Source organism: Halichoeres trimaculatus, unplaced genomic scaffold (genome assembly GCF_033239565.1).
Source record: "Halichoeres trimaculatus isolate MK-OKI-2021-1 unplaced genomic scaffold, fHalTri1.1 fHalTri1_scaffold_4, whole genome shotgun sequence".
Lineage (NCBI taxonomy): Eukaryota > Metazoa > Chordata > Actinopteri > Labriformes > Labridae > Halichoeres > Halichoeres trimaculatus.
This window is the reverse complement of record NW_027437182.1, coordinates 31,091,936-31,113,473: the sequence shown is the minus strand read 5'-3', so window position 1 is coordinate 31,113,473 and position 21,538 is coordinate 31,091,936. Positions and strand designations below refer to the sequence as shown.

Below are 21,538 nucleotides of genomic sequence, written 5' to 3'. Positions count from 1 at the left end.
CCTGAAAGGAGACTTTTATTCATTATGACTGTTGTTGTGCACGCCAACTACAAGAGATGTTTTTCTAAAAGGTACATCATTTTTTTAATCAATGAAATCAACAATGCTTGGTGTCAACCTGTTAGCATCTTTAGTTGTTAGCCCCTACTACTTTGCTGTAAGGATTGTGTTTTACGCAACCTGTCCTTCTCTCAAACATTATCCCTCAGGTGTGTGAGTGTTTAGAGCCGTCTCACGGTCACATCATCAGGCTGGAGAGCTCACATACCACTTTGACATCAAGTCAGGTAAAGAGCTAGATCAGAGGTAGTGCCTAATCGGGCCCCGTTTTTTGTGTTTGGACCACTGAGGAACTGACCCTTAACTAAAACAGCTCTAGATGTGCAAAAAACCTTTCACTGAGCTAGAAGAAATAACCGCTTCCATTAGAGCCAAAGGACAGGGTTAGCCCAGTCAAAATCACAGGACTACCAACTCAAAAATGAAATCAAAGTGTTTCTAGACAGGAAGTGTTATGGAGCTGTCGAAAAAAATCCATCATAGGTTTTAATCCTGCAAGTGACAGAGAAAAGATTTTGATTCATAACTGGTTTTAAATGTTAATTTCCATATTTTAAGCCAACAGACACTGGTTTGTTCTCATTATTCCTCTGGTAAATGAAAAATTCTCTACACTTTATCCTGATCAGTTTAAGACTAATCGCAGCCCATGGATTCACTTGCTCATATTATGATCTGCTGATTGTTAATACTCATCCTCCCGTCAGGAGGAGTGTCACCTACTAACCTTTTTCTGTCAATCTTATAAAACCTATACAGAAGTGTTTTGCTGCTACATTTGATAAGGACACTTAAGTCTGATATTCTTCCTCTGTGGATCAACAAATAAAATGTGATGTGTGGTGTTAAGGTAAAAGTACAAAAACTCAGGTACTTTAACATCATTTTAATGTCTGTTGGCATTTAAAAAAGTACAGCCTTAATATCAAATCCAGTTTTCACTTGAATGTTAATGAAAAGATTAATCTTTTTCAAGATCAATGTGTTTATTTATATTTGTAAACTATGCTCATGTTTTCCTAACGCTTTGGAGACATATTAAGTAGTGCTGTCAAGTGATTAAAATAATTAATCAAGTCAATCACGTCTATTCTGTGATCAATCATGCTTAATCATACCTTTCCCTAAGGCTTGATAAAGTCTATAGGTATAATCTATCTATTGAAATACTACAATTGACCTGAATTTGTGTTGAGTTGTGCTGTCAAATGATTAAAATAATAAATCAGATTAATCACAGGGTTGCTGTGGATATTAATCATTTTTTCATTTTGCATGCGCAAACAGACTCAAGAAAGGAGAAAATATTTTTGCACTTCATGTGTTCATTGAACATCTTTAACAAGTCATGTTAACTAAAAAACATGCTTCTTAATGGAGCCTTGTACAATACATCTTGAGAAGCCTTTGTGAAAACTGTGTCCTCCTCAATGATACCAATGGGTCTTGAGTTTGTTGCAATCAACTTTGCAATTGTGTCAATTTGTCTGAAGTAGACTTACTGAGGCCCCGAAGCAGAACAGAAAACTCATTCCTGCAAAGTGTGCTTCATACTTTATGCTGGTCGACCATTCTTTTTTTTATTTACTTATCAATTTTTTGTACTCAAATCTACGTGGACAAACTGCCCAAAATGTGTTGCCAGAAACATTTAAGGGCTTTTGAGTCATTCTGCACAGCAGATGAGTTAATTGGGTTAAAATTTTAATCAGATTAATTGTGATGATGGGATTAATCTGATTAATGCTTTAATTTTGACAGCCTAAATACTAAGTGATGTAAAGATGCTCATCTGCAACTCTTGCCTGTGGAAAGCAAGCTTTTTCTTTGACGGTTCTCAAGTTGAGTCAACTTTAACCAGCACCAGCCTGGGGCTAGCACCAGAGTCTTAAACTTAGAGCACAGACAGACATTCATTGAATCTATTTCATGGCTCATCTTGTCATTTGAAGTCAGGACAGAATGTACCAAGGTTTCACTCCATCCTAAGGTCATAATAGTTACAGATTGCTCACTGCGAAAAAAAAAAAAAAGGTTGAAGTTTGAAATTGGACTAGACAAAGACGGGAACAGAAAAGCCAGAAGAGAATGGCCCCTAAAATGAGCAGAAAGTTCCTGAAACATTTCGTACTTGTGTCCTGACTGCTCCTTCAGCTCTCTCCATCGTCTGAGGAGTTTCTGGTGCAGATCAACGTCAGCGTCCCAGATATCTTCCTGTAACACCAGCCCGTGAGGCTTTGACTCAGCTGTGAAGAAAACGATTGTGTTAAATTTCTGCCTCCTGTTTGTGAGATTTTGATAATTACACTGATTCAAAAATAAAAATAAAACTTACATTTGAGCACAAACGGCAACCCCACATAACAGTGATCACCACACTGCAAGCCGGCGTCAAAATAAATATTTGCCACCTAAAAGAATTAAAAAATAAAGTTAGTGTGGTGCTTTAAGAAGCTGTGTTGTTTCAGTGCACTTTCGGGTGGCAGAGGAGCTACCTTAGATTTACGTCTGGGCTCCAGCTCGTCTTTGTTGTTTCGGAGCCGTTTGTAATAAAAACGTAGATCTTCTGTCAGGGAGCGGATCTGCTGGAGCCTCACTTTCTGTGTGAAAGAGCTCTGTATGCTGAAGCTCTGATGAACTACTTTCCCCTACAGAGAAAAACAAAAAAAATACATATATACAGAAACGTGTCAGGAGCGGTAACACCTCAGGTCATCAACAGGAAAGTACACTCCTCTGCATACAACACTCTGTCTCATTTCAGCAGGTGTGAAACCTCCACACACGACACTCACTGGAAATGAAGGTGGCAGAACGATGTGTTTTGGAGAGCTGTTTAACGTGCCCACTGCGATGAGAGCTTTAACTGGGATGGTTAATATCTGAGGGGAAAAGAAAGCAAACAAATTTAACTCCATTGAACTGAATCCTGATGGTGCATATTTTAAATAACAGCACAGACAGATAGCTTACCTCATAATCTGTGGTGATGTGTACAGCTCCATCATATGTGCCCTCCAACGCCTTCGCAACAAGTGTGACTCTGAATGCTGCGTAATAGCCGGATGCTAATATCACCTTTGAGGAGACAAAAATAAACGTGTTAATTTAAAGGCTGTCAAAATGACGTCTGAGTATTTGAACTCTGGTCTTATGGCTCTGCTCTCAGACATAAAACCAGATTAGTTTTGGAAAATTCATATTTACAGGTGCTACAAAGACTATAATACAGTTCAAGTTCTTTGCTGGACCTCTATCCTTGGAGAGGGGGTTCTGCTTTTATTTTGAAGGCTTCATTCTGTCCTGTACCCCTCTATTAGCTTTAAATGATCAAAACATCCCTATTTTACTCTTACTGATGTTAAAAGCCCTATTTCCAGCATGCAATTTGTGGCATTTCCAGTCTAACTCTGGGACAGATCCTAAAATAAAAGAGAGAAGCTGTCCCACTTTTTGGGACCAAACTCAACTGATCTGATGTTGATCCCAACAGATGGAGTTGCAACACTGCAGATCATTGATTGGTGGAAAAAATCGTCAACCGTTCAAATAAAAAGACTCAAAGAAACTCTGGATTAATTTATCAGGTTGATAACTGACTTTATGAGGCTGCTTATTGATGATCACTTAACTGTACAGGCCTCAAATTAAACATGAGATTAAAGTTTTTTCTAAGTGGCTAAATGAAACATGAAACCGTTAATTCAGAGTCATGATGGTCACATGAAGCAAAAAGCAGCTGCTGAAAGACGTCGTGAAGGTCATACTGTTTTGTGTTGTGAGGCCGAGGTGTTCTGCAGCTCTTTCATTCGACTCAGAGCCACTGTTGTGTTTCCTTTCTCTGTCTTTAGCAGCTCCATGGACAGACTGTCTCCTGTGACCAGCCAGGACTTGATCTCCAGCTAGAGAAGAAAGTGAAGTTCAGTAAGGACAGAGCTCACAAAGCAGCGTAAAATCTGATTGAAAGAGAAGCCAGTGTTCAAAATATAAACAGCAGGCTTAGGAATATCCAGGAAATATGACTTTTACTACAGTATTAACATGCAGCAGTGTACCCTGTGATCTCACCTCTATTGGGTTACTGTTAACCACCACAAATATGATGCTGCTGGTGTCTGTTGCACTGCGAACACCAAAGTCTAGTAGGTTGTCCTTCAGACTGGGTGGCAGGACCAGAGGCTGTTTCACAAAGAGGGAAGAAAGATCACACCACATTACACCTACTCAGTATCATGATATTCATAGTTGCATTTCAAAAGCGGGAGGTTTCATTTTTTGTGGCCAGAGCAGAAAAAAGTTGTTAGACTGCTTTGACTGTTCATGTTAACTATTCATCATAGAACGACTGTGAAGTCTGCAACTGTTGAGAAAGTCTGTGCTGTGTTTCCTAAAGTGAGTGGATACAGCGGTTCATCTATGCAACATTACAACACAAAGCTTCTTCTGAGGTAATTGGTCAGCTGGTTGCAGCACAATGTGACAATGTGAGTCACCCAACCTCAAACAGGAAATCTTAAAACAGAGGAAACTGTGAAATTAAAGGATGAAAGGCTTTTACTCTTAGTGTAAAAACTTTATACTCTTGCTGCTTTACAAGTTGATGCTCTATTTCTTTGTAGCGCAGAACCAAAATAAGTCTGCAGACAGTGAAAGCATCGATTCATTTGCTCTTTGTTTGTGCAGCACCTGCTCTGAGATAAACAGATGGCCTATAAATAAAGTGAAGTTAAGGTGCATTGATTTCTGTACCTCCAGGAAGCCCGTGTAGGCTCTGACCGGCAGGTGAAACTTTGATGCGTTTGTGATGAGCAAGATGTTGCTGTCTATGTGGATGGAGGGTCGAACTGGCCGGAAGAGGAGGGAGAAGACGTATCGTGACTCGTGTGGGGGGATGACGATGGGTGCGCTGAAGTTCTGCCCCTGAAACAGAAACAGTGACGTCAAAATGAGGAACATTTTGTGATCATTAAGACTGCTCACGGATCACTCCGCTGACACTCACACTGAACATGGTTTTGGCCTCTTCTGGCAGCGACACATTGTGTATGCAGATAGCAAAGCTGAAGGCGTTTGTGAGGAAGATGGGTCTGTCCACGGGGTCGACTGGGCTGTCCCTGATGTGGAACAACGTCGCTGTGTGGTCAAAGCCCAGGTAGCTGCAACATGACAGAACAATTGTTTATTGCACCACTCTCCTCTTATATAAAACATTACTCCCCCACTCTCCATGTAGACCCAGAGTCACTCACCCTTCTAAAACCTCTGCCTGGTATGGGATTTCAAGCTTGGAGTAAGTCTTCTCTTTCGCTTTGACTGTTATTTTTCCAGAGAACTGATACGGTCTTCTTGCTTTTGAGGCTGTAATAAAAACACAGATGAAATAGCAGATAAGTGCCCTGAAAACTCATACAGGGCCTCACGGCAGGAAGTTGTGCAACACTTTACTCTACAGGGTGAGAAACCACTAGAGCATAGACATGGCAAAAACTCCTAAAGCTATCATCAATATCAAGAGAACATCAATGTTTATCACAAGAAAAGGAATAAAATATTATCTTTTAGTTTCTTAGGTCTAACTTTCGTCAAAACACGTTCATAAAGTCAGAATAAAGTGAATTCTTAAAGTAGGCTGATGCTCAAAATGCTGTTTTTTGTTGGTGAAGCCTGAGCAGGAAGCTCTGTGGTCAAAATTTTCTAACCGTTTCCCTGTTTGGAGGCTTGTCTCATGATGTTTTTAAATGCTCCATCTCAAACTGCTCAATGATGCAAGAGTGTGTTTCTGTTTCTTAATTCTATCTTTTGCAAACTGTCTCTGCATTATGCAGTGAATTCATAGCAGCGCTGCTGTTTAACCCTGACAAATGACCGTTTTCTTCCCATATTTAAAGAACGATACTATTAAATAAAACTGTGTAAACCTCTTGTCAGAGACTTCTTGTTTGTGTTGATGAGTTGTACATCCCATCACTTTGCTGACCTCATCCTGTGCTTGTCGAGGTAGCATCTTCAGACAAAGACTCTCATCCTGCCAAGTCTAATTTGTCGCTCATGGTGGATATTTCTTGTTGAAAACAAAGACAGGAAGTTTCTTCACCTTGCTGTCATTCATGGGGTCTGACACCTACCCCACTGAACTGGTTTTAGGTTTAAAAGTTACAACATGGAAAGTGCAGATCTTGTTCCTATTGGTCTTCGTTAAATTTTTTGGAGGCATAGAGACATCAGTATGATTTTTCATCCGATTCATAACCAGTTTAAAACTCCTCACAGGAACTTTAAGACAAAAGGAGGCGTATAAAGATCATGGCGTAAGTAAAGGGTAAAAAAATAAAATAAAAATGGCGTCCTAAAGAGTTAACTGCATTAAAATTTCATGGCTGCAAAAAAAGAGCTTGACTGAACGGCAAAAATAATTTCACAAAATAAAAAAATGTTTCATTGATAGAGGAAACATTTCAGTAGACAAAAAAACGGAATGAATATAGTCAGTTGTTGTCCGTGGTCATAAAATGTTTGTGCAGTTTAACTTCAGGGTGGGTTTGTATTTCCTGCACAGCTGCCGCATCGTGTTATCTCTTTAACTTCAACAGGATTCAGAGATTTACTGATGATTTAACTGTCATGATTATTCGAATAACTTTGAGAAGGATTCATCTTTGCATCTTTTTACAGAAATATTATAAAAGTAAAAAACAAACTAAAGTAAAACTTTGTTAAGAAGTGGACTGAAGCTTTGACAGAAAAAAAGAACAGCAGTGTTTCACAACATCAGTAAGCACCTAAAATGATACAGAGGAGTTAAAAACAGTAGTAATCTGACGACAGAAAGAGGAGTCCTGTAGTGCTCAGCCTCATCAGATGTACCCTCTAGGGTCATGTTCCTTCAAGCAGACTTTCTGTTTGTCCTGTTAGTTTAAAGAAGGTCCTGTCTGGCTACACGTGATTTTTGAATCATTATTCTCTGGCTTAACCTCAAGAGCTGACTTACAGTGTTTACCTAAACATAATCTTGCTTCATGTAAGAATAAAAGCCACATTCTGTTATACTGTTGAATATTTTAATGACAAGTAGAAGAACAAAAACTTAAGTGTGTATTCTAGTTTGTACATCAAGTCTTGTTCTTCAGCTATGACTCAATACCTGTTTTTTTTATGAAATTTTATTCATACTTTATGCTGATTGAAAACATCTATTTCAACCACTTATTTACCACCAGTAATCTGAGGGTAGCTGAATGTTGTTTGAGCGTGAGCATCACGGTGGAGCAAACAATCCAAAAGTGAAAATTGCTCGCCAGCATCAAAACACTTTACTTCTTTATCAAGTTAAACTCAGACTTTGGTGATGTGTTGGTCACAAATGCTCAAAGTGCGGCAGAAATAAAATGTGTTTTTTAGAGTGTTTTTCCCTGTCAGAGGGATAAACACTTCTTAGTGAGACAGTTCCCAGCAAAGGACATGACTCTGGCATTAAGTGTGAAATATTTCCACATACTCACCATCAAAGCTAATACTTGCAACTTTGGTATATCTGCTCTCTCCTGCTTTCAACGTGACTGCTTTGAAATCTATTGTGACGGCTTCATTTGATGGCGTTGTTCGCACACTCTGTGGAGCACAGACACATGATGATGTCACATTAAAGGTTGACTCAGCAGTTTGAGGGTTTCAACTGCCTGTGAGGGACACTTACTGTTATTGGAACATCTTTTGTTCCTGAGTTTAAAAGGTGTAGGTTCAGGAGTTTTGGACGATCTGTAACACAAAGAGAAAAAAAAAAAAAGAGTGTGAGCAAAGACGCATTCGAGAGGAAGAAAAAAAACTGCATGATGAAGCTTTTTTTGTAGGACAGGATACCTTGTGACCGCAGTGTACCAAAGTCAAGCATTTCTGTGGAGGAGTAAATACCAGGGGCTGCAGAGGAAACAGAAATGTTAACCAGACAAAAAATACCCCAAACTGATCGAATGAGTGTGAAAGGTTCAGTAGCACACCTGATGTGACCTCCACCTCCACAGGCAGGATGATGAACTGGTCCTCGTTGGGAGCGTTGGTTTTGATTCTGATGAAAGCCGTGTGGTTGTCGACATCTCTTGAGGAGAAGCTGGCTCTCATCACCCCCTTCGTCTCGAATGGAGGGATCTCCTGCAGGGAGGAGGTAAAGATGAGTGAAAGGGACACCGCTATAACTGTGTATCGTTCATTTACATGAGACTTAAAACAAAAACATGAGCCCCTTTCTATTGGGAAATAAAATCCCCAAAAATGCATAAGCTTCAAGCTTCATTTTTTCTTTTTGCTCATCTGTTTCTTTTTTTTTTGTTTTACATATTCCAAAATACATATTTTCCATCAGTCAAACAATCAAAGATATTCAGGAGCTGCACATGTGAATGCATGGTGATGCAGTTTATTTCAAGGATGACACACACAGGACAGATAAAAACAGCCAAGGTTGCAGGAGGAGGATCATTTATAAGACAGCAGCAGGGAACATGTCTGCACATTGGAGAGTTAAACAGATTTAGGACGTTCATGCTGCAAGGGCAGACACCTAAATTGTTCTCCGGTTGCTGGAACAGCAAGGGGCTAAATTGCCTCTGACCAAATCATAATTCAATTAAACTGTTGTTTAGTGACTTCCACTGCTCCTAACATCATGTCCTGCCTTTCCTGTATTGATCTCCTGCCCCTCTCCAGAGGAAATCAGCTGCTGTGAGCGTCATGTGTGAAAGTGAGACTTTGGACAGTCCTGATTATCAGGAGTGTATGTGTGAAAGGAGCCTCTGTGGAAGTAAACTTACCCATAATTTTCCAGTGCCTCCTTGTTGACCTGTGGGTAGCTCTAGATGCAGATCCCCACCACTGGAGTACATCTCCACAACCTGAAAGAGGACAGCGTGAGAAAATAAGACGAGGAAAAGTAACACAAAAATGAACTGATACTTATTTCTCTTGCTTTTTTTAATATGTTGACTTTTTGTAACTAACACAGAATGACTGGGTGGGCTAAAGACAGACAGGCTCATTATAGGTGTCATTAAATTCCTGAAAGCTTCCAAAGGACTGAAAAAATATAAGGTAACAGGTTCTCTCCATCTTAAAAAAAAAACCGAATGCATGCATTTTAGTTAGTCTACCAACATGATTTAGTTGTTCCTGTGCTCGAAAGAGAAAATAATTATATGGAACCATTGGTACAAAGAACACCTTAAATTACCTGCAGTGGTTCACTGTACGGGTTGTGGATGTGTATTAAAGGTGAGAAGCTGCTGTTTACTGGCACTCGAGCCCCAATGAAGGGCCGCAGTCTGTAGGGGTTTGGGATACCGACCCCAAAAACCTTCAAGACAGAAACACAAAGGCAATATTACTCACATTTCTCCATGAACTTATCAGTAAATTTGTGTTTTTTCTTAGATTATTTCTTTGTTGTAACAATGCTACTTAGTAACAAATCTTATACCTTTGTGAAGTCTGTTTATATCACTTTTAAATAGTGTAACATTTGGAAGGAACATAATTTGTGGGATAAGCAGCAAAGCTGAGTGTGTGGGTTGTGTCCATTAAAACTGTTTTCAAATCTTCTCTGCCAATGCCAAACAGATTAAAAGAGTCTTATTATCAAGAAGTCTTGTTACAACCAATAAATAATCCACCAAAACCCAATTATTTTATGTTTCATGCTCAGTTTATGTAATGTTTATGTGTTACCTGGTATGTAAACACTCCATGATGTGATGTGTTAATAAATAAAGTGTTTTCTACATTCCCAACTACTCGAGCGAGAAACACGACGTCAAACGATGTGTTCCCTCCAGGTGGAATTATCTGTTGAGAGAAGATGGGGGAAAAAAAACACAACAAACATGATTTTCAGCGCAGAAAGACACTTTGTCAAAGCCTCTTCAAAGTTGTGAACACATGGACACACAAACAGCTGAGCTAATAAACCTTTAAGACCCCAACGCTCACTTCTACAACCAGTGACCTCAAAGGTTCACCGCAAGGAAAACATTACAGCTACATGCTAGCTTTAGCATTTTGGTGGTGAGGCTTTTTTGGCCCACTGACTTTTCCTGTTTGAAGCGACATAATTTGTACTTTTTTTTTTCGTAACTGGTGAAAAATACAAGTCCCATTTTCTCCTCTACTCAAAGAAAACCCTCTTACCTTTTTAAGTTATCTTCATGACTCAACCGTTTCTCATAAAGCTGAAAAGTTTTGTTTTGTATATCTGACGTTAAAAACATTTTAGTCCTTAAATTTGAAGGGAAATTTGAAGAAAACATAACTCTTCAGAATATTTTAGAACTTCATCTTTAGGAGCAGCTCTTTGATTTTTTAGTTCATTAAACTTCCTCATTTAAAGTTGTCCATGTTTTTTTCTTTTATAGCTTAAGTTAATGTTTGTTTTATGTTACTGTAACAGGACAGAACATATCTTTTTGTGTCTTTGCTGCAGAACGTTCAGAGCGTCCAAACATGCAGATAAAGAGAGGAGCAAAAGAAAACATGAGAGCAACATCTACATGACTGTGAGAAATTCAGCGCTCACCAGAAACAGAGATGAGGATATAAACGGGGTGATGCACTCTAATCCATGCATTAATTATTCACAGAGGCAGTTTTTTTTTATCTGGAAACATCTTCAAACAGGAAACAATAAACAAGCTGTGGCTTTTTTTGAGCTCCATTAGGTTTCAGAAGTGAATATATCCTGCTACACTCAGAAACACTTCACTTCCTCTTTTTTCAAATCTCTCAACAGTTGGGGAAAATCATAGCAGAACAAAAATAAGAGCTTTTACAACAAAATTAAAGCTCAGCTAGTCTTTTCCGTGTTGTTTATCCTGTAAGCTGACTTAAACTCTTTGTTTCACTCTTCTGAGTAAAACATTTGCATCTATTTCAGAGGAGCTCTGTGCTCTTCTTTGACTGACGCAACATCAAGCTTCTTCTTTTGTCAGGGGACTTTTCAGGTCAACAACTTTCAACAACGAGAAGTCTGGCTTCAAAGTTATTTTGGTACACATTTGCATTCACTTTTAAACACCGCTTTAAAGACAAATCACACAGTGCCTGCTACATTAAAGCTAGGATACAGGATATTGAGCGTCAAAGAACATTAACGTTCTGTCTTTCATACAGTTTATATAGTCAGTGTCTCAGGGCGATACATTTTCCAAAATGACACTGTGTTCTCTCTCCTCGGTCAGAGCGTTTATGTTTGAGTGTGCAGTCATGTGCCCACGGCGATAAAACAGGTCTTTCCTGAAGTGATAGTCTCCTCGCGCAGTAAAGAGAAAATGATTTATCTAAGAAGTTGTCAACGTGACACACGGAAAAAGTTTCACATTACAGGTCAGAACAAATCTGTAGATCACACAGGCTCTTTATTCAGTTTACTATATGCGTTACAGAAACAAAAGAAGAGTGTGAGCAGGAGTCTGCTTACACTTAATTTTCACTTTTAGCCTTGAGAAGTAGCAGTGTGCTAAACAGTGGAGGTAGGCTTTATGAAAATGATCTGTAGGCATAAGAAACAGGCATGACTCTGTAGTGGAAGTCTCTCCATGGGCTCAAAATCACGTCCAAAAACCACAGAATCCAAATGCAGGGTAAGGTTGTCCCATACAAAGAGGAAAATAAACATGATTCAGAAACATCAAGGACTTTACTGGACCAAAGACCATTTCAGATGGACTGAGGTGAAGGGCTAAACTGTCCAGTGATAAGTTCAAAATTGACTCTTTTTTGGAAATCATGGACACAGGATCTTGAGCTCTAAAGTGGGAGGGACCATGCAGCACACGGTTCAAAACCCAGTTATAATGATAGCATACTGTACATGCCCACAGCAGTAGTAGCCTTCGCACTTGACTTTCCAGACTAGACTTAAAATATTACAGTAAGAAAATGTCAAAACACCTGCTGTAAAGAGGAGTCAGGCAGCTAAACTGGCCTGCCTGCAGTCCTGACTTCTCAGCCATTGAAAACAAAACAAACTCTGAACTGTGGAGCAGCTGAAATCCTCTGTCAGACCAGAATGACACAACATTTCACTCTCCAAACACCAGAAACCGGCCTCTGTGGTCCCCAAACATTTACTGTGTCGTTGATAAAAAGAGGTGATGCAACTCGATGGTAAACGTGCCACTGTTCAAACTTTTTAGAAGAATGTTGTAGGTATCAAAGATATTTGAAATTAACAAATATACTTATCAGTTTCAATATTTGATAATTTTCTTTGCACTATTTTCTGTTGGGGAATGAATGACCTGCAAACCATTCAAACTTCTTTTTATCCACATTTCACTCAGCATTCAGCCTGTTTTAGGGTTGAGGTGACAGAACAATGATTCATATGTTGCATGGTCTAAAACAAAACTCAGAGTAAAGTCACATGAGGGTATTTGAACCTTAGTCTTCTGACAGTACAGGCTTTTTGTTGTTAAAAAAAAAAAACAATATTCCAGATCTTGAGAAGAAATGATATTACATTGTGACTAAGTTTTTTGAAGACCATGTTTAAAGCTTCCAGAGTGGCAATGTTTGTCTAATGTTGATGTAATCCAACATCCTTTTGGCAATAAAATAAAGATTTCCAGTTTGGATGATCACTTTGCATGTCCTAACTGTTAAAAGTTGGGGTTTAAGATACAAACTCAATGGCTGAGCTCTTAAAGTTTTGGCTTCACTTTCTGGAGCCATAATTCCTGTCCATCTTTTTATTTGGTCAGTGATCAAAACTAACTTGGATCTGTTTGATACCATCAGTGAAAGCCAATCACAGGTAAGCTCAGTTGGACTGTCTCTGAACAGTAGAAACTCAAATATTTGAAAGACATTTTATTATTTACACCACAGCTTCCCACAGTCATCAGCCACTACATGCTGGAAAGGAAGCAAACACTGCTGAGATGACAGATGGAAGATACACAACATTTCTCCTATCCAATAATAAATCATGCTGTTTGATTGTCACTCTAATTTATGACTGTTTGTTTCATCAGGCAGAGTTTTCAAATAATGTTAAACCAAGTGTCTGCAGACAGAGCAGCATCTCAAATAACCAGATTATCTGCATTCTCAAAGTCCTGTCAAACAGTGTTTGGATTTATAGCTCCAGGAAATTTCGCTAGGGAATAATACTGATGCCACTTTATGACCCACAAAGGCAAGAGAGTCCATCAACTGCACCCTGCAAGAAGGGGTCTCACTATTTCAGGGGAATGGTTAAAAATGATCCATTTAAATCAAAGAGCTTTGAGGGGAATGTTTTAGTATGTTAAACAATGCGTTCAGAGTGATAAGTACTTACCCTATTCTGGAAAAATGACGCGTGAAAGTGTGCTGTTGTTGCTGATATTGATATCAAACTAATTTCTTCTGAGCTAGGATTGTGTAAATAAACTTTTTCCATTTTTGGCATCCCAACAGGCCTGTGAAGGAGAAGAGAAGACACTGTAAGAGTAAGTAAACATCAGAAAAGATACAACTGGGACATGAAAGTTGATTCGTTTGTGACTGATTTGGAGGATGACAGAGTATGACAAACAACAATGCTCTAAAAAGTGTCAAAGTGCCAACAAGTTTTGAGAAGAATTCAGCTGTAAAAACAGACAAACTTATGTCACAGAGTTTTAAAGATGAGAAGACAGACAAGAAACCTGAAAATGGGTCAGCGGGTTTGGAGTCGTACAAGTTCCTTTAGAGAAAAAATGGGTGACATAACCCGCCTGTGTCAACATCCAGACAGGTGATTACCTGTGCTCTCTACTCTGGCTCACCATCATCATTTATCATAAAAATATGACACCAGTGGCTTTGCACGTTATATTTAATCAATGATTCATACAGTGCTTTATATTACTGCCAATCAACATTCACAGCGTGACATACACTGCTCTGATTTTCTTCAATCAGGTCACCTGTGGTTTCAGTCATTGTGATAAGGAATGAGAGCAGGCTTTAACAGACTTCAGACTCAAAGAAACTTCATAACAATGTGAAATTATGCAGAGCAGCTTTGACTGCACTGCAGAGGAAAAGGTATTACATGAAACTACTGCGTAGGAATCATAACTTCTCAGCAATCAGTCTACATTTTTTTAAGATGAGGAGCTTCTTTGAAACTTGTCAGGCTAAGTAGCAGCTGACCATTGACCAGAAATGCAAGTAAAGATAAGATAAATGTATTTTTAGTAGCAGGAGTGAGAAGTCTTTGCCCTGGTTGTAGCAAATATTCACATTCTACTCCTCAGAAAGCAGATGCATGAAATGCTGACAGGGTGTGAGAAAAGCTGCGAGAGTAGGAGCTTCACATCTTTTCTGTCAACTTAAAAAAAAATCATTTTAACTTAACACTGCATTGTAAGCCTAATTTGTGCCCTGCACAGCATCACATGCCCACCCAGCTTCCTGCTTTAGGTATTATATAGAAATAAATAAAAATATACAGAAATAATATCCATTACTGTATTTAAAGGCTCTGATTTAAGCTTCATTTCTATTTCTCTCCTTTTGATATATCGCTACAAATTAAAAGTCATAATTTGGGCCTCCTCACAGAAAATGTGAGGAGCAGGGAGGGGCTATGTATAAAATCACTCCCTGTTTACTATATTAGTGCACTATAACAAGGATACATCATTTTGTAGTGCTGACTGAATTCTGGGTGAACATGGTCATAACCTAGTCAATGTATCCCACAATGCATTTTGAAAAGATGTTCACTATGTAAGCAAAATATACCATCATGCATGTGGATCAAACAGAAGAATTGGCTGATTACCAATAACATGACACAAAATTATATACTGTAATTCCATGTTCTCTAATATATAGCATCTACAAAAGAGACCCTGAGACCTGATCCAGGTTTGATGTCAATGGTTTATTGAATCACCCCAAAGAGTAACACATTTAGCTCTCTGTTTAACTATTAGATGAGTGCGTCCCATGACTCTGAGCAGAGAAACACAGGAGCTGTTGGCCACTTAACTGCCCATTGAGGTGATGCATTCACTGGACCTTGTAATTCTCAAATACAAATTGATTTGTGGCACAAATATATGTCTGGTATTCAATTATTATTATCTTTTTAAAGTTACATACATTTATTTATTATATTTGATTACTGTGGAAAAATACTAAGTAAATATTAGTTATCACTGAAGTTTGTGCCGTTTTGCAGCATTTGAATAAAATAATAACTGTAAATCCCCACCCGTTTGTGAGCATTGCAATTTGTGATTTTGTCACTGTCAGCGGCTGGCGAATTAGCAAGTAGTGTCCAAAAATGTTTTAATTTTGCTGAGTGAGTGGACAATGTAGTTGAATACATCTAATTCATAGTGAGTGGGGAGTAAAGAATGAGTGAGTGATTACGACACACCCAGTGAGAATAGACGTGTAGCAAATGGTCGAGGACTAAAGCCTCTGGAAAACCTGCTTAAACATTCTTTGGCATCCCTGCTCCAAAGTCAGACCTTTAAACTAGAGCCCAACTGATCAATCGGGCGGGCCGATCAATCGGGCGGGCCGATCAATCGGGCGGGCCGATCAATCGGGCGGGCCGATCAATCGGGCGGGCCGATCAATCGGGCGGGCCGATTATAGCCTTTCACCAATTAATCAATTTCGGCCAAAATGTAGCAGATTACAAAAATTTTTGCTCCGCTGAGATTCTGTGTGTTAATATAAGGCTACTACACAGCGTCTCACTTCATAATGCCATGCAGGATTAACCTGGGCTTATAAGTTCACAAGTTATTGTCTTCGTTGAAATATTTTTTGAAAATGTTTCAATGTATTTTGTTGTAATTGTATTTATTGCATGTTTTGAAAGCAGCTACATTGTTACTTAAAATCTAGTTTAGGCCAATGCATTAAATGGAAGATTGAACTTTTAAAAAGCAAGTCATAATTTGTGTTCATATACAGTATTTATCCTGTGTATATCATTGAATTTACTTTATTTCAGCCGATATATTGGATATCAGTCGATATATCGGATATCAGCTTCTTTTTTGCCCCCAGTATCGGTATCGGCCCCAAAAATCCCATATTGGTCGGGGTCTACTCTAAACTAAAACTCAGTCTCCAGCCTCAGTTACACATAACCCTGAGAGTGAGTATATTTGTTAGGACAATGCAAAGTTAAACTTAGTTTGGTCTGCATTTAAAGTGCGTTCAACTAATCTTAAATTGAATTTTTAAAGGTTTATCAGATTAAAAATTTTGACCAAGAAGTATCTTTTAAATCAGCATCTAAAGTTCTTCCTAGAGTGCTTCAGAGTTTTCCTGTGAGTATCACCACACTTCGGGATGGAGCTGTTGGAGGGTCATGCATGGCTCTTCAAACACACGTGAGCTGAAGGCAAACATGCCCCTCATCTCATACAGCTCTCCTTTAGAGCTGCTCCTCTGTCTTTGTGTTGATTTATTGGAACCTCTAATCCAATCCTGCCTTTGTATCCAGTCTATTAGAGACAGGGTAAGAACTTCTCAAGGTCTCATTTTCGCGCCCTCCAAGCTTTCACAGCTGATAAGTGGATTGTTTATTGAGGCAGCGGGAAGGGGAGAGGACAGGCTGAGACAGCTGCGTCTCTAGCTGTGAGCTGGTGCAGACAGTGAGCTCCTGAATCACTCTGCTCCCTGGTGAGGTGAGCTCTGCTTGAAGCTGGGTCATACAACTTGGGTGTGCACCCGCCGTCAGGGAGGAATGTGATCTATTTAGTCGGGCCTGGGTGAAGCTGAGCGCTGGCGCTGGCACAGGCCATGAAGAATGTGGTTTTGTTAAGAGCATTGAATCCTTCCTCAGCAGTTTAGTCATTGTTGACAGGCTGGGCTGTGACTCAGAAGTTTGATTTTGCATATTTTAGAGATCTCTGGGACACATGGACAAAAACAGAACCATTTAATAATCACTGGGCCAAAAAAGTGGCCCACAGTGTAACCATAAAAATGGATTAGCCTGGAGGTTCTTGGAACTTGACCATATTTGGGTTCATGGAGTTCCAAGTTTTCCCCAAATATTTTCAACTTCTAAGAATGAAACAAAGTTGTGGTTTGTTTCATGACTATTGATGCAGTTGAACTAAATGGGGAAGTAGTAGACTGCCATCATTGTCTAATTTATTGATTTGTATTAAATTTTGATTATACTTTTATGGTTTAAAGTTAAATTAGACATTTACAGATTTTCCAATGATTATCTGTGCTTTTGTGTCCACTGAATGCATTTCTAGCGCCTGCAGCAACTAATTTCTATCCAGTTCAGCTTTTACGAAAACACTGCAAGAGTTAATGTCACGTCCTCATCTCTGAACAATCAAAGTCAGACATGGGTGGGACAAAGGCAGGGACTAACCACAGTCATATTTTTAAGGGTATAATTAATTGATTGAAAGAAGCTGTTTGTGCTACAACACCGCTTGTATCGTTTTTCCAGTGTTAGTACATTTTCCTTGCGAACTTTACTTAAATAACAGCAAGGACAAAACAGAAAGAGGAATTTAAAACAGGCTAACAGAAGCAGAAGTTATGAGGCTTTTTTGACTTGGTCAAAATAACAAGCGGTGAGAAGTTTGTGGGCCCTGCCAGCTCACAAAACACCAATGAAAAAAATACAGAACTCAGAAAAAAAATACAACTTAAAATAACTTAAATTAGGTTGTGATATTTATTTAATACATCACTCAGTTGACATTTTTTAACAATTTTCATGTGAATATGTGCGACAGTGGTTAAGTCTGTACTTGTTTTTCTTTTTCTTTTTCTTTTTTTTTTTTTTTACTCGCAAACATCAGATTACATCTACATTCAGCTATGTGACCCGTTCACTCTAAGGTAACAATGTAAGCTGGCAGCTTTGAAGGGCGTTAGCGTATGGTGGTGCAACCCGTGACACACAGTTTATCAAAGTTAATCATCACCTCCTATTATAATAATAATGGCAGAGTCTGACTGAGGCACAGGTGTTGAAAGCTTCCAAAAGTTTGAATAGGTTGATGAACGTATTAAAAGGTTAAAGAAATATTTAGGGTAACAACTTTGGAATGTCATCCCTGTTCTTTAGGTTTTTTTTTTTCACTGACCTTAAGTTACTTTTTAGATAGTCAATCAAATATCCTCATCCAGGGATCATTCAAGGTTTGTAAATAAAAACAACAATCCAGTTAGGCTCCTCAGAGTTAAGGGTACAGTCCACTGACACATTTATTGTCTTTGCCAGACACAAAGAAACATTCAGCCACTTTCCTCTGCACTATGACAAATTTCAAAGCATTGTTTTTGTTAAAGTTGTAGTTAATTTCCTTTGTCTTTAACTCAGAAAGAACAAAGAGGGATCCCAAGTGGAGCAAAACAACAGGTAACACAGGAACAACACAGAAAACGAGTGTAGGAATGCATCAAACACTCACTGTTCGTGAAAGTCCAACATTGGAGGTTCGAATCGTATAGGTCGGCAGTTCCCACGGTGCGGGGACGTGCTGTGAGAGACAGGAAAATATGACAGCAGCAGAAACAGCACGACAGGAACAATTGTGTCCATGTTTGTGTGTATTTTAAACAAATTAGAGGCTAAACACACAAACACAGACACCACAGTTAGTGTCCAGGATGTCCATTATGAGGGGCACAGGAGCTCTTCCATCTGCAGTGCTGGGCATAATAATTCCAGGAACAGCCATAGACTCATCAGGCAGGTAAAAAGAAGATGACTCTCTTATTGTCACACTCAGAGTGAGGTGTTCTACCTCCCATGAGGGCAACACCTTCACTCGTCTGCTGTGAGTACACAGGTGTAACTCACCAAACCTGTTGAGCCACAGGTGGATCTTAACAATAGACAAGCCAGTCCCTAAAAGAGAAGCTGCCCTTTTTCTGGTTGGGCTGATCTGCAGCAGAAATATGTAATGAGAGCCTTTATGTAAATCACCTGGAGAGAGATGTTTATCATTTACACAGGTGTGGTGTGTGACAAAGCTTTGACACCTACATGTACAGAATCCCACAAGAGCCAGCGCCATTCTCCTGTTTGTGTCCACTAGAAAAGAAAACTCACTCACTTTTTAATCACTCTAATGTCACCCTGGAGTCAGACAATTTACCAGAGATCAATTTCACCTATTTACTACCAGGCTCGCACATACAGGAGCAGACAATGGCTGCAGCAGTGTAGCAGAGCTGCTACAGCCGGATGGATTTCCATCCCCTGAGGCTGGCAGTAATCCACTCAGAGCCCCGACCAAGCAGTGAGTTCCTCCTGGATAATCTCTCATCTGCAGCCTGTGGACACTTCTCTCATTAATATAACAACTACTGACAAAATTCTTGTGGGATTAAGGATTCGAACGGATCCTGGCTGTGAATTCTGTGTGGTGCCTTCACTCAGAGCTAATGTGTTGAATGTCAGTGGTGTAATTGGAGTCGCTGCAGAGATCATAAGGAGAGCTGCTGCCTCCAGGCCCAAGATCTGCATGTGTCCACTGACATGCTGTGCTCAAGACAAATTCATTTCAACTGAAAATGTGTCAAAGGCTTTTGCTTCCTCTTGAAGGGACTGGCTTTCCTCCCAAAGCTGCAAAAACAAACTCTAAAACCCCCCTTTGTTGAATATTATTTCCTCTTCTTTTACTCTAATGCTTCACACAGACTCAAAGAGAAAAGAGGAAGTTTAACTTTCCAAAAAAAAAAATGAATCAACACATTTGCACAGCAGAGCACCCCTCCCCCAGCGTAAAGGGAGTGGTCATGCTATGCCTGTGCAAGATAACCCTTTTATGGACGAGAACACACAGTACAAACCTTGAAGGCTTGCTGCATGCTGCAGCCAGACAAAACACACACATGTGTGTGAAGTAAGAAAAGGAGGGAGCTGATGTTGTGTGGTCACTACACAAGAACTGAGTGAACCTGGTCACTGAAACCACCCTGTACTTTAATGTTTGTACACGTTGGACACACAGCCTTTTTCAGCACTGAGCCTTATCTTTACACATTTTAGGGTCTTAGTGACTAAATGGAGACCGTTTGAAACTGGTAGTGTCAATTAAATCAAGTCAGTAACCAGAAAAATATGCTAAAGGAAGAAAAAAAAACCCCAATTGCTTGATTTTTAAAGCTAGTAGGATGTTTTCCAGTTTTCTGAAACTCAACTTGAATAGACAGCTACAAAAAAAACAATACTGTTGATATACACTCGCCTTTCTTTTGACAAATTTCAATGATATATTATTTTCTGTGGATGTCATTGTTCTCAATGTATCAATGAACTGATCTGTTTATCTGTTTTGCTTTAACTAGCTTCTACTTGTCATAAATCTCCACGAATTGGCTGATTATGTGCTTGAACTCTTCCTGGTGAGTAAATCTTCAATCGCTGCATACAAAGTATACCTGACAGTATTGTAGCTAGAGTCGCTGCACAAACCACTGAAAGCACCAAGTAGCATAGCATGATTAGCTTTTGGTCCAGATACAAGAAAATGCAAAAACAAAACCATCTACTTGACTGATGTGTTTACTATGAAGAATCGAATGAAAAATTAGATCTGTTGATTTTAAAGTTTTACAGATGTTCAGAGTCACAAGTCTGGGTGGATAGCTCATCATGCTAACTCACTTAATAAAGCTAACCTGGAGGGTTGGATCCAGGTCATGTTACAGCTTACAACAGGCTGAAAAAATGTCGTCCTTCCAGTTATGATTATCTGACTATGATCTCAATAGAAAGTTTTGATCCTCAACCAAGAAATTAAAAAAAAAAAAAATACTATTGAGAAACATCTGAAGCAGCCACCTAGCAAAGTTTCACAGCATCAGTAACATAAACTGTATGCACCACATCACATTACAGAGCCTAAACATTTGACATTATCCCATTTCTTCAATCATATAAAACACAGAGAAGAACATTTCTGGCTTTGAAAGGAAAAGTTTTCATGTTTGGGGTTTGGTCAGCTACTGTGGAGCTCTCTATTGAGCAACCTGAGGACTGTGGTGTGTTTCGTGACTCGGTGAGCGGAATGATTCTGCTAAACTGGAAACATAAAAACCCTCTGGTTTATCCAGCTTTAATGAATCATGGAATGAAGCATTTGCCGTAAGAATAAAAATCAGGATGGATATATTTCACAGAATTTGGCAGAGATTCAAGGGCTTGTGTGACATAAACAACCCCAACAAAGAAATATCAATTCAATAAAATACAGTCCACCTGACGTTTTCCAATTTTTACAATTGTTTTCATGTCTCTATTTTAGTATTAATATTATCTCATTTTTTTCTGTTTATATTATTTCCTCTCATTCAACTTTCTGTCAAGTATTTGAGGTATGTATAAAAATCTGATTCTTGTATTTGGAAAAAAAAATAAGTTTAAAAAAAAAGAAAGAAAACAGCTTTTATCTGTTAAAAACATTCTCTAACAGTAACAAATAAGAATGGATTACCAAAAATTACACTG

The 21,538-nt window shown here is 39.0% G+C and overlaps 1 protein-coding gene across 2 annotated transcripts in view; it reads right to left on the bottom strand.

Annotated features, from left to right (window-relative positions):
- The window catches only part of tmem131 (transmembrane protein 131), a 50,620-nt gene that overhangs the window by 18,424 nt on the left and 10,658 nt on the right, over positions 1-21,538 (bottom strand). For both annotated transcript variants that reach the window (XM_074668009.1, XM_074668008.1), the window contains exons 4-22: positions 18,492-18,560; positions 13,385-13,505; positions 9,775-9,891; positions 9,281-9,403; positions 8,865-8,945; positions 8,055-8,205; positions 7,918-7,974; positions 7,754-7,815; positions 7,560-7,668; positions 5,310-5,418; positions 5,063-5,216; positions 4,810-4,980; positions 4,129-4,239; positions 3,828-3,962; positions 3,034-3,138; positions 2,856-2,942; positions 2,556-2,708; positions 2,396-2,471; positions 2,192-2,306 (exon numbers count right to left, since the gene is read on the bottom strand). In XM_074668009.1, coding sequence (XP_074524110.1) covers positions 2,192-2,306; positions 2,396-2,471; positions 2,556-2,708; positions 2,856-2,942; positions 3,034-3,138; positions 3,828-3,962; positions 4,129-4,239; positions 4,810-4,980; positions 5,063-5,216; positions 5,310-5,418; positions 7,560-7,668; positions 7,754-7,815; positions 7,918-7,974; positions 8,055-8,205; positions 8,865-8,945; positions 9,281-9,403; positions 9,775-9,891; positions 13,385-13,505; positions 18,492-18,560 — 2,106 coding nt within the window. The remainder of the gene's footprint in view (positions 1-2,191; positions 2,307-2,395; positions 2,472-2,555; positions 2,709-2,855; positions 2,943-3,033; positions 3,139-3,827; positions 3,963-4,128; positions 4,240-4,809; positions 4,981-5,062; positions 5,217-5,309; positions 5,419-7,559; positions 7,669-7,753; positions 7,816-7,917; positions 7,975-8,054; positions 8,206-8,864; positions 8,946-9,280; positions 9,404-9,774; positions 9,892-13,384; positions 13,506-18,491; positions 18,561-21,538) is intronic.